Raw genomic sequence first — 12,787 nt, forward strand, 5'->3', positions numbered from 1 at the left:
AGTCTTTTGTTATCACTTTGAAATCCATTTAATGTAGAATATTGAAGAATTAAATGACAAATTCATGGAGGTATCCCCCGAAAAAATCGGCGTCCAATTACTCAAGTTATGAAGCCTTGAAATGCAGGTTTGTGTTCCCATTCTGAAAGCCATCGTAGTACAAACACAATATACCCCTTTGCTAAGTAGTTTCCCTAATTGAATTTTATATTTTTAAGAAACATATCTCAACAAAACTCTGTGAGCTAGCAATCCTCTTTGATTTATAAAAGTTTTAAGCGGCTTAATGGCGACGACCACAAGTTCTAATGCGATAATTCCTCCCATCCAATATTTTCCTTTCCCTTTCCCACTGCCATATTTCGCCAAGGCCAACATCCATGTTTAATGTCCTTTGGACTTTTCCCAAACCCTCCTTCGCTGTTCGATGGAAACCGCAATAATTTCTGTGGCCATGCGTTCGAGCAACATTTATTTTTAGTTTCGCTCCTACCCTGGTCCTTATAAAACTAGCCACAAAAGGATATGTAAAAGGAGGGGCGGATGGGCAAATGTGTGGTTTGAAGCCTGTCAATGGCCAGCAGGACATGCTGCCAAGGAGCAGCCGGAAGCTGGCCAAGGATGGACAAAACAAAGGCAAATTGAAACGAATGCGTGCGGCAAAAGTTTTGCGGCCTGGGAGGCCAAAACTCGAGTGCAGCTCGCAGGACACGACCGATGGAATAATCCTTTGTCCTGCCACCCAAAAACTTTTGCGGTTCAATTTGAAAAGGAAACTGCAAAGGAAACTCCAAGGACATATACGTCCGCACACACACACGACGATGAATAAAATTTTAATTAAACTAATGAAAATGTACATGGCCCAAGGACATTACAGGAAATATATCCTGTCGCTCTGGCAGGCCAGGTTTTTTTTTCGGTTTCGGAGCGGAAAACATTAAAAATTAACTGGCGGAATAATCGAAACTGTTAAAACGTTAATTTAACACTTAAACAAGCCAAACCGCAGGACAACTTGTAACAGTTAACTGTGACTGCTAACGGCAACTGTCACTGTCTATGGGACGGAATTGTGGGTGGCTGGGTGGTTGGGTGGCTGCGTGGGTGGCTGGTTAGGGTGGCATTCCGATTGGCAGCTTCTCTGTGTGTCACATTTAATGCAAGAACGGAATTCCATTAAGCGACAACCGCAGCGCTGCTGACGTTGCTGCCACAGACCAAGCCCAACCAAACCAAACCAAACCAAGCCGAGCCAAACCAACCCAAAAACCCAACCGAACTGAACCACCCTTAACCCACTCCCATCCGCAGGAGAGGAAACGCATTTGTGGTGCCAAATAAACACGCGTTTCGCATGGAACAAGGACCCCTGGAGGTGACAGCGTGAGAGAATAGCAATAGCAATTCGATTTGGGTCGTTAAGATCTATGCATAATAAAGGTCAACTTTTTCCATACTTTATAATGTATATTTTTTAAAAAATTAAAATTTAATAATTCACTTCTAAGTATACAGAACAGACACTTATTGCATAAAATACGTAAAGAAATCCTTTTTATTCTTATTATTCCAAATATGTTTGTAATAATAGCAATTCGGTTTGGGTCTTTAAGATCTATGCATAATAAAGGTCAACTTTTTCCATACTTTATAATGTATATTTTTTTAAAAATTAAAATTTAATAATTCACTTGTAAGTATACAGAACAGACACTTATTGCATAAAATACGTAAATAAATCGTTTTTATTCTTATTATTCCAAATATGTTTGTAATAAAAATGTTTTAAAATTAACCAATATTAAAAATATTTTAAATATGTAATTTAAAGTAATATTTCGGAATATGTAATAAGAACATATTGATTGTAGGTCTAACAATCCACTCAAAACAATTTCTGTGTACATTTTTATAATTTTAAATTGATTTTTAAGGTATATTTAAGATTTTTTAAGTTTTCTTTTTAACAGAATCACGACAACATCTCATTTGGAGATACAATTGTAACGCTGGAGAGGCACACACACGAACTCCCAGTCGTGAGGAATGGGGCATCCCCCTCAACCATCCAAGGACCGACTGCAGTCTGATCCCAAAACATTTTCCACCCATTCCGGGGTTTTCAGCTACCCGGAACACGCAGCATATTGCAGATGTTTAAACACAAAGCTTCAATTGTTGGCGGCGGGGGCAGGGGGTGGAAAAGAATCACAGATACACACACGTATGTAAGCCGATTGTCTGTGTGTGTGTAATCATACAAAAGTGTGTGTGTTGGGGGCGAACATAAATTGCAATCGGAATATCAAATTGGCCAGTGGAGGGGGAAAAACTGGGGGGAGCACGCAAGGACGAGGACCAAACTCCAACTCGAACTCTGGCCCTCGACTCTCGTTTGTTTCTCCTGTTCGTTGTGATTTTATCAATTCAATAAAAACCAAATAAAATCAGTACAAATGCAAATACCATTAATGTATTGGGTTTAACTTTGTTTTGTTTTCGATTCATCTGCTTTTTTTTCCCCGTGGCCTTCCATTTCGTATATTGTTTTCTTTTCAAGCGGAGTGGGTCGCCCATTTGATGCAATATTTTCATATTTATTTATTATTATGTGCATATATATTCTTGTTGTATTATTTACGCTCTTGTGCCTTTTTATAGTTGACTGGGGACAGAAACATGCGAGCAGCAGGCTCGGGAAATAATTTAAAGATTTTACGCAGTAACAAAAAAGGTTCATTCAAATGGGAAAGTGGTTGGGGAAAACCACACATACCTACCTTAAGTATTTTTGTACAATATACCCTCTCATTTGAGTAAAGTTTCGCATTAGACAATAAATCACTAGATTTTATGTGCCAAATCTTTAATGGTTATGAAAGCAATTAATTTGTTTTTCCCCGAACAATATCCCGCTTAGCCACCTGATAAATTCCACTTATGAAACTCTGTGGTATCCTATTAAACTGCAATCATGGCAAACTAATTTGTTTTCCTCCAGCAAATACCAACAGATGCCGAAGAAAAATTGGTCTAGCATAATGAACTTTTGGCGTGTGTGCTGCGGATTTTCTGGGGGGCGGAGAAAATCGCTCACCTTTCGACGCTCACTCAACTGCCAAGAGCAAGAGCACAATTCAATTATTGTTTTATAATTAATATTTCGCACATCAAAATCGCATCAGCAGCAGCTGGGAAGCTGCCGCTAATTTCCACTAGCGCCTCCCACGCACTTATGGGCGTGGCACACGCAATCTAATGGAAAACCCCTGGGGCAGCTGAAAAAATCCTACTGAGTTGCGTGTCGCACACAATACAAAGCAACGAAAAATAAAGATAAATTAGGCTGGGAAAATTCGTTCGTTGGATAAACGATAGGCAAGATAATTAATACAAGCTTCGGGGGCGAAGACAAATGATCAAATGAAATGTTTGAGTTTAATAAATAAGAAATACGAGAACCTTGAATTCCTGAACTTTGCAACTTGACTAATTGTCATTCAAACAATAGGAAATGTAAAATGTACAAAAACAAACAGCTACTTTGTAAAAGAAAGAAATTTACTTCATATAGTGAACTTAAAATATTTATTTAAACAAAGCAATTACATTATGGTCCGATGAGCGAGAAAACGGGTTATTGTTTTAAATTTTCGTATGAAAATGTTTGCTCCAGCGAAGTCTGAGACTATGTCCATCCTAAAATCAAATTAAAAATCAATCTAGCGTGTAATAATTGCCTTTTATGTTTCTCGGCTCTGTCTTACATGCAATGTGAGCAGTAAATCAAAGTTACCCCTTCACACAATGTCTTCTTTTATGCAAATCACTTTGATGGTGCATTTAAACTCAATTAGAATCAAAATATTTACTCGATAGCCCGAAGATTAATAACTTTTTAAGGACTTCTCTCTGGCAGGGACAGTTGGGATTGCGATAGCTCTAGATAGACAGGCAAAAAGATTAATCTCGTTAAGCGCCGAGGCGTGCCGGGCCAGTTCTGGTATCCACTCCGTACTCTTTGCATCTGGGCAAACTTTGCGTGCTGCAAGAGAGTTGCACGCCTCTCGAGGACATCGGGGAAGGATGAGCAGGTCCTGGAGCTGCCGCTCCTCATACATATATAATTATTGCTTGGCCTGGCCGAGAGGATCTTGCTCCTCCTCCTTCTCTTTCTTCAGATGGCGTCAACTCCCAGTAGTATACTTAATTATATTGTCGTAACTTTAAATGTCATTTGGCCATTGTCTGCGACACATGAAGAGCTAAGAGCGCTTGAAATTACACCAGGAGAATTTTAAATCTGGTTAAAAGTAAACAATTCAAACTAAAATATATAACATTTATTTTAACAAATATAAAATTATAAAAAAGTTTATTTAATAAGCTTTATTATTCAAAATCCCATTAATTAAACAAAATTCGTACATCACAAAATGTTTTGAATGATAAACATAAGTTAAATAATAACATAAGCTGAGAAATAATTTTTACAAATTGCTTAAAATATCTTAATATCTTAAATTTAAAAATAAAAACAAATTTTTTATTAGGTAATTTTTTTAGGAAAAGTATTTAAAATAAATATATTTTAAAATAAATGTCGATAGATACCATTTTGTATGATCTTTAAATCTTGTAAAAAATAATTGTTGCTTGATTTTGCAATGGATTTTAAATGTACTATAAAATCCATTGCAAAATCAAGCAACAATTATTTTTTACAAGATTTAAATTTTTTTTGTTTGTTTTGTTTATTTTTTATTGTATTCCTAGTTTTGTTTATTAAATAAGTACTGCTTTATCATTAGAAAGCACTTTTTTCAGTGCTAAAATGGGAGAAATAGATAAAGCTGGGGCGATGGAAGTAGAGAAGGGCTGGAGCCGAGACTGGGACAAATCAGCTGCCGTACGTGGTCGACTGGCCGGACAACAACATTGAGATTCATGTGGCAGAGTCCTTTCAGTTGGGGCAGCGCGTGCCGCTGCGTCGGTCCCCGGCCTAATCCCCGGGTGAACTGGGTCCTGGCTCGACTTTTGAACGGGGGGATGGGGGTCAAGGAACTCGAAGCCTGAAATCTCAACATGCGTTTGCCTCATGATATTTGCCAGCATCCGGCATCCGGCCTCCGCTCCCCGTTTCCTGTGTTAGCTGTAAATATGCTGAAGAATATAATTCATCTGGGCAAAGATAATGCCGCACAGCTGTAAAATATGGCACTATGGACTCATATGGCCAACTAGCTGGACCTCCCTTCCCCAGCCACTCCACAAAAGCCGCATTTACAGACAATGACCGCTGTCGGCTTTAAACTCTCATTATTATTTTGCTCAGGCAATTGAATTTCAGCGAATAGCATGGAAACATCAACAGGGTGATGGGAAAAACCAAACTGACCAGTTTGTTATTGAGAAGTACTATTGAGCAAGATGAGGCGGGGATTCTGGGCAAGAAGTCTCACGTTGCCAATAAAATAATAACTTAATGCAGCAAATTGTCTCTGATTTAATTGCCTGCCTTCGAGAGATGAGCAGAGACATCAATCTCAGAAATATTCACATGTGACACCAGTAATGTAGTAGCAAACAGGTTATTGCATTGATGCGCAAATATGATTGTTTTGTAAAGTTGTTTTAAGGTGGTAATATTTGTTATGTATGCTTAGGATTTTTTTATTTATAAAGTGAATTTTATAATAAAATTTTTTTCCTATATTTATTTGTAATAGGTGACTTAAAAGGATTTAAAATGCCCTGACTTTAAATGTAGACCACAAACATCGTCCTTGAACTCTGGTTTTATTGGGCTTGTTGTCCGGAGCTTTACGGAGTGTTTGTTCGCCGAAAAGCTATACGAAAATCCCCAGCTAATTCCAGATTCTCAGTGACTCAGTGAACTATAACTGGCGAGGAGAACGTGATTAGACTGCCGGAGCAGCTCTGCCCCAAACATGGTCTTATCCAGCTGGAGGCACGCAAACAAGGCGGCAGCAAAAGTTTGAGTTTTTTATCATTTTGCGGTGCTTTTTTTCCTGACTTATTTTTATTCGAGAAGCCGCTGTTATTTATCGGCAAGCCGAGCCAGTGGCCAGTCTCGCTTTTGAGCAGGGGCTCCGATTATAATGCCAGTTAGTGCTCAGTTCCCAGTTGACAATCGAGCGAGGCGAAATGCAAAAGCAGCTGAAGCGGAACTTTTTGCTTTTAGTACTATGTGTTGCGACCTTGACGAGGTGCGAATCGCGCGGAGATTCGCATATTCGAGTGAAACGGATTGTGGGTGGCAAGCAATCGAAGGCGCCTCCGGTGGACGATCCTGTGATTTTCGCGAGACTCTTTAATCGCGATGCCCGTATCGAGGGCTTTCGAAATCCCAATACGGGCATATACACCTTTCTCGGAATGCACTATGCGGAACCTCCGTTGGGCCCCTTGAGATACTCTCGACCGGTGTACAAGAGACTGGCTGGCGATTTCAATGCCACCAAACATGGACCCCCTTGCATCCAGCCGCATCCGCAGTTTCCTCAGCGAATTATTGGCGATGAGGATTGCTTGCTGCTCAATATCTACACTCCCCAAATGCCGGACGAGAGCACGGGTCTGCCCGTTTTTGTGTGGATCCATCCTGGAGGCTATCGATATGGGTCGGCCGCCCAGTACGATGCCACGCCCATGGCCCAAAGGGGCGCCATTGTGGTGGCCCCCCAGTACCGCCTGGGATCCCTGGGAATTATGGGCGATGGCACAAAGCAGTTCGATGGCAATCTAGCCATGTTTGATTTGGCCGCCGCTCTGCGTTGGGTCACCGATTACATCTCCTATTTCGGAGGTAATCCCAAACAGGTTCAGGCTATTGGACACGGATCCGGAGCAGCCAGTGCCATGTATCTTTCCATGTCCCAGACGGCGAAGAGTGCCGGGGATGTCCATGGAGTGGTGGCCATGTCGGGGACGGCTCTCTCGCAATATGCCATGGATAAGGAACCGGTGCAGAGTGTCCAGGAGGTGGCCAAAATCAATGGCTGCCCCACCGGAAACGAACTGGAGATCGTCAACTGCATGAGGGCGGTGAGTTTGGAGAAGGGTTTCGAAGATTAACTTAAAAAATCACTTGATTTTAATATTATCTTAGAAACAGTAGACTGGTAAATTTTTTAACTTTTAATCATACACTCAAAAAGATATAAAACTATTTGTAAATGAACGTATACCTAGACAAAATAAATTTCAAAATAAAATGTTCTGAAAAAGTAGATCAATTTTTATAGTCACTCAGAAATTTCTAAATATCTATAAATTAACGCAAAATTTAATTTATTTCATTTAAAATTAAAATAAAAGTGTAATTTTATTTAATTAAATATTTTTAATCTTCAAAATCTTACAGAAAAGTGCCGAGGAGATCATTAAAAACGATGACAAAGTGCAAACGGAGCGTTTGGCTGGACGTGCTCTGGTCAAAGGACTGACTGGGAACGTGGGTTTCCATCCTCACATCGAAAGCGAGGACGATGGCAGGGCATTGCCAAGTCTGATAGTTGGGGAACCGGAACAGCAGCTCAAGAGCAGTAACTTTTCGGGGATTCCCCTGCTAACCGGGGTCGCCAAACACGAGACCGCTAACTCCGTAACGGTGGAGAACCTGGAAAAGGTCTTTGGATCGGCAGAACAGTTCTTGGGATCTCTCAGTGATTCTCTGAACAAGTTAACAAGTTTCCTTAAAATCGATAAGATTACTGGTCAGATAGCCAAGCCCGAACTTCCGGGTCTAACGAGTCTGCTAACACCCACTCTTCAGGATGTTTGGAAGGTGCCTCAGGCTTTGAATGTGGATCAAGTACTCTCTAAGGTGGTGGAGTCCACAACGGATGTCCTCTTCAATCTTCCAGCAGTTCTAACCACCCAAGTTTGGTCTAATCTGGCTCCAGCTTTCATGTACAGCTTCGAGTACAATGGCACCAAGTCAAAGGGTATCAACTTCCTCAGGGGACTTCCTATTGTCTCAGAATCGGCCAACGATAAACCCGAGACGGTGGGTCATGGCGATGAGATCGGCTATATGTTCGATGCAAATGACATTTTTGGTAACCCCCTGGAGGAAACCCGTTTGACAAGTGCCGAGGATCTGAAAGTTCGCAATAACCTTATTGATCTGTTGGTCAAGTTCGCTAATAGAGACAAGGAAGAGGGCAGCAAGGGCTCATCACTTTTCCAAAGTGTCACGGGAAAGGCTACGCCTTTCATCAAGATCGATACAAAACTGGAGACCTCCAATGACTTCCGCTTCTGCGAATTGTCCGTTTTGGGAGCCTCACTGTCTCCTCTGACTTCCACCACCTGTGCGGGATTGGGAAATGTACTGGGACAACTGGGAGGTGGCTTGGGCGAGACTCTGGGAGGAGTGGGCAACACCTTGGGTTTGGGTGGCCTTGGAGGAGGTGGAAGAGGAAGTGGTGGAGGTGGAGGTGGAGGTGGAGGTGGTAGTCGGGGCAGAAAGCCTGGAGGCGGTGGTCTTGGACTGGGTATTTTGTAGTCAAAGCAAAGTTTGTGAAGTTTACTCAATTGCAAAATAATAAACAAAGTATTTTAAAAACTGTGTAAAAACTTTATAAATATACGGTCCTTCAGAAATTTTACAATTGAACAAAAAAGTCTGTCAATTATCTAGAATGTTTTAAAAGAGGTTGATATATTGATATGTTGAAATAACATATTTTTTTTTTATTATTATGTGTTTTTCAAAAAACGCCGAACAGTAAATAAATAAATAAATAAAATCCCTCCTATTTGTAGGCCTTTGAAGCATATAAAAGTATATTTAATACTGGGAGGAACCAACTTTAGTTTGTATCTTTTAAATATAACCCATGTAGTCTAACTATTTAACAAAGTGCACTGCTAATCATTAATTTATCTGCCGCATAAACCCCGGGAAAGTTTCTCTTTCGTTTCGGGTGCATATTGAATAAATCCGGGCTGGTTCTATTGATTTAAGCTGTTGCCATGACCGGTCGCTCAATTAGCACAGCTCTGTGCCGGCTCAATGCCTGCCGCACTAATCTCCCTATTGACTTTGGCCCCCCCTCGAAAAGCATGGTCCCCCCTGGCCCTGTGCCCCCTCAGAACGCCTCCACTGGCATCAAGAGCCACAACTGAAAAGCGGCGATAAGCAAATTTCCGGCGCGCAAAATTTAAACAAAGAGAGAGAAATTTGTTAGATGAATGGATGGTAGGTGGGGAATGTGGGTGGGGAACTCGGTGTGGGAAGTTGGGGCCACCAGGCCGTTTTATAACTTGTGGCCAGATCTTAGCCCGGGAGCCTTCTGCATAATGTTGATGATGGTTGGCACTGGCAACGGCAACAGTGCCAACAATGGGCATAAGCCCCAGCTGGCGATGATGAGGAATGGGAGTGGGAGGAGCTGGGACTGGGGCTCCGAGTTGCCTTGACGCCTTTGTGCAAATTCCCAGCAAGCGTTGAACTATGACCAAAAATGCCAAAGCCAAGCCAGAGCCAAAGTCGAAAGCCGAAACCAAAGCCGGCTTATGGCGTAGGAGTTGCAGCCTCCTTCTTGGCCACCTCTCCATTTCCAAATTGGTTTCTGCTGCCAAGTGATGATATTATTAATATTATTAAAACTAATTTCGTGAATTTAAATCATTATCCACTTCGGGTGAAAGACGAGATTCACTTGGCTGCCTTTTGAGAGCTCTAAGGAAAACAATAAGACAAAAGAATTTGCTAAAATTACAAGAAGCCTTTATCAGCATCCTAGAATCGCTACCACATTTTACTTAATAAATTAAAGTCAGCAAATAATTTCATGAATTTAAATCATTATTTATTTCAACTGAATTTTGGAATTCCCTGTGCTTTAAACAAAAACGTGAGCTTTTTAACGAATTTGGTAAAACCAAAGAAAGCATTTAAAAATCTCGAAAAATTAAGAGAATTGATTTTAAGATTAGTTCCTACATTTATATCATTATCCACTTCCACTAATTCATTAAGGGGTTGTTATTAAACGTATTGGTACTATCTGATACATGTCTATCGGAAAAATGTAGTATCTTATACTTATCAAAATAAGAAAAATCTTTCAAAAAAGTTACCTGAATTATTCAACTTTTTATTAAACTACTATTTAAATAGCTCAACTATGTACTAACTTTTTCATTGTCATTTCAGGAAAAGTTGAAATATATGACGAAAATAAGAAACTTCTAGGCGATTTTCTTAAGCAGTTAAGAGTGCAAAACTTTGATATATTATTCATTCGACCCGATGTCCCGGCAATTACGACATCTGTGGCAGAATTAATGGGCGCAAAAGATTTCAAACAAAGGAGCGAAGAACTTTACAATTAATTAGGCAACAGATGATGGACGATGATTATAGTTGGCGCAGCAGTCGTAAATGGAAGTTGTCTCCATCCGTCTGGTCAGGGATTTAATGACGGCCATAAAAGCATTACGGAGGCCGGGGTACCTAGGTCTGCGAATAACAAATGATTAGATGACGATGATGATCAAAGCGGGCTGTGCCGTAATCCCGAGAATATGTGGCCACCCAGCCATTTAGCCACTATAATCACCCACTGGCCACGGATTCATTTCAGGACTTCACTTCATTAGAAGGCAGTTTACCTGGATGAGCTTCAATTGGCATAAATCAGAGGCCTTTTATGGCTAAAGTGTCGTCCAATTTCGGAAAGTTTTCCCCCTGTTTTCAATGGGGGCACTAGTTTTCCACCAGCCACCACCACCACGTAGTGCAATTTTTCTTCATTAATGCGTAGTTACGCCATTTCCGTACACAAAAACTTTTCTACTCTCTGCGTTAATTTTGGCCAATTCAGACGTAGCACCAGCTGGATCTGCACACCCCCAGTATCTCTTATCCGTGTTTCGTATGCCACCCCTTCAAGTATCATCATTCCGGTTTTTGTGGTCGTGCCCGGCCTATTTCGAGTCTTTGCCAAAATTAGTTCCGCCCCTCGATTTATATTGTCATTTCGTGCGTTTCGATTGTGTAAAGCAATTTCCCCCCGAAAAACTCGCAGAGATGGATGTTGGCAAGGGGATTCCCGGGGAGTCGGGCGCTACATAGTTTCGGTTGAGCTCTAGCCCCTGTCCATGCGGCTGGTTTTCGGCTTAGCTATTCCATCAAGTTACGGCATTGCGGTGGGGCGTGTCCTTTCACTACTCGTCCTCCTCCTCATCCTCCGCCCCAAAAATGGAAATGGCAATGGAAATGTTGACTGCAATACAATTGTAATTCCCCTCACCATGTGTGGGTATGGATTTTCGGACCAAGGTGCATAAATTAGGCCAGTCATTTACTGTTAATAGCAGTTGGCAGCAGTAGCAGCAGCTGCTCCAGCTGCCCAATGTTGTGTACTTTCCAAATTACTTTGCGTTCGCCAACTTTGACCCCAGTAGATTGGCAGCTTTGGCAGATTTTGGCCTGCAATTTGCTAGATGAGAATTTGAAATTCAGCCCTGAGAGGTTTAGTTTGGGACATTCCTCCAGGAAGTTTAAAGCGCCTCTATAAATTCAATGTAAAATCTATATCTTTCTTTTTTAATTACTAATCGGCGTAATGAATATTTTCTTGTATTTTCATATACCCTAAAAAACTGACAGACATAACTTGGTAGCCTGTACTTATTATGATTACCTATCCATTCAATTCAGCTAATCTTAATTGAGTAGACTGTTCAGGCTATGAACTATAATTTGGGCTGTTCAATGAGCGTTATGAGCTCGAAGCGGCCGCATTCAAAGCAACAATTGGTCTAATCCAAATAATGGAATTTTGAAGCCGATGCCTCTGGCAGACCCAGCTTCAATTTCCGAGTGCCATCCTGCATGCCCCTCTCATTTTGCACCACCCACTCGAAGCGGCCGACTGTCCATCAGTTTCGATTTGAATGAGGACCGGAATGTGGATGGGGATGAGGGTGTGGCGACCATGAGGGCTGTCAGCCTCAATTTCGGGCCAGCCACTTGGCCATTGTTCGAATTTTGACATAAGCAAAAATCCCAGCTCAGTGCCCCTCTCCAGATTTTCTGCCAATTGGTTGAGTGCACTGCAGAAATGTTTTTATTTAATAAGGTTATAATACATTATCAAATTAAACATACTACTTAGAGCTGTGCCATAATATACTGTCACGTTTATTTTTGTCTGCATACTTTTGGGCACCATTTGAAGTACTTTCAACATTACTGTATTTATCCCTGCGATAGGGATACTGTATCAGTATCAGCAAACTAAATCATAGATTCTAACAACGTTTCTTTTATTATCAAGTGTGCCACAGAAACCACATAATTAAACTTGTCCTAAGGTGTCCTAAAGTATGCTACATCATATCGTAAAACGTCGTTTTTCGCTGCATACTTTTGGTCACCTTTTAAAGTGGTTTTAAATTCATGGACCATTTTAAACATCTTTAGAATGGGACTTTCCCCTAGTGTATCTCTAAATACGATGCTCGGATTATGAGCTGCGCTTTGACTACGTCAATTGCAGCCCAGTCGTATTCAGAGGCGTCCATTCACTCGACTCGCATTCAGTTGCGTTTTGGACAGAATTGAGTGAGTTGCTCGAAGGGTTGTGGGGCCTTCGTTCTTACCGTCTCTCTAATTAAAATTGATTACCATAATTTGGGGTATTGATTGGCCCCGAACACGCACAATGACCGCGCCGCGTCCCTTACAATTCTCACCCATTCAGCTGTTAACAGTTTTGACCCGCGATGTCTTTGTTTTGTATCT

General features: G+C 41.2%; 1 protein-coding gene across 1 annotated transcript; it reads left to right on the forward strand.

Annotated features, from left to right (window-relative positions):
- The first annotated feature begins 6,115 nt into the window (after window positions 1–6,115).
- On the forward strand, window positions 6,116–8,616 carry LOC108027640 (carboxylesterase 1E). The gene is made up of 2 exons (XM_017099157.3): window positions 6,116–7,071; window positions 7,391–8,616. Exons 1-2 carry the CDS (start codon window positions 6,172–6,174, stop codon window positions 8,534–8,536), a joined length of 2,046 nt encoding a protein of 681 aa, XP_016954646.3. The 5' UTR covers window positions 6,116–6,171; the 3' UTR covers window positions 8,537–8,616.
- Window positions 8,617–12,787: the final 4,171 nt, after the last annotated feature.

Source organism: Drosophila biarmipes, chromosome 2L (genome assembly GCF_025231255.1).
Source record: "Drosophila biarmipes strain raj3 chromosome 2L, RU_DBia_V1.1, whole genome shotgun sequence".
In the NCBI taxonomy this organism is placed as follows: Eukaryota; Metazoa; Arthropoda; class Insecta; order Diptera; family Drosophilidae; genus Drosophila; species Drosophila biarmipes.

What these genes read in the sequence shown, in the direction of transcription:
- LOC108027640 (XM_017099157.3), top strand. Translation starts at nt 6,172, where the DNA reads ATGCAAAAGCAGCTGAAGCGGAACTTTTTGCTTTTAGTACTATGTGTT. An exon ending in TCGTCAACTGCATGAGGGCG is followed by an intron (nt 7,072 to 7,390) that starts GTGAGTTTGGAG and finishes AAAATCTTACAG; the next exon opens with AAAAGTGCCGAGGAGATCAT.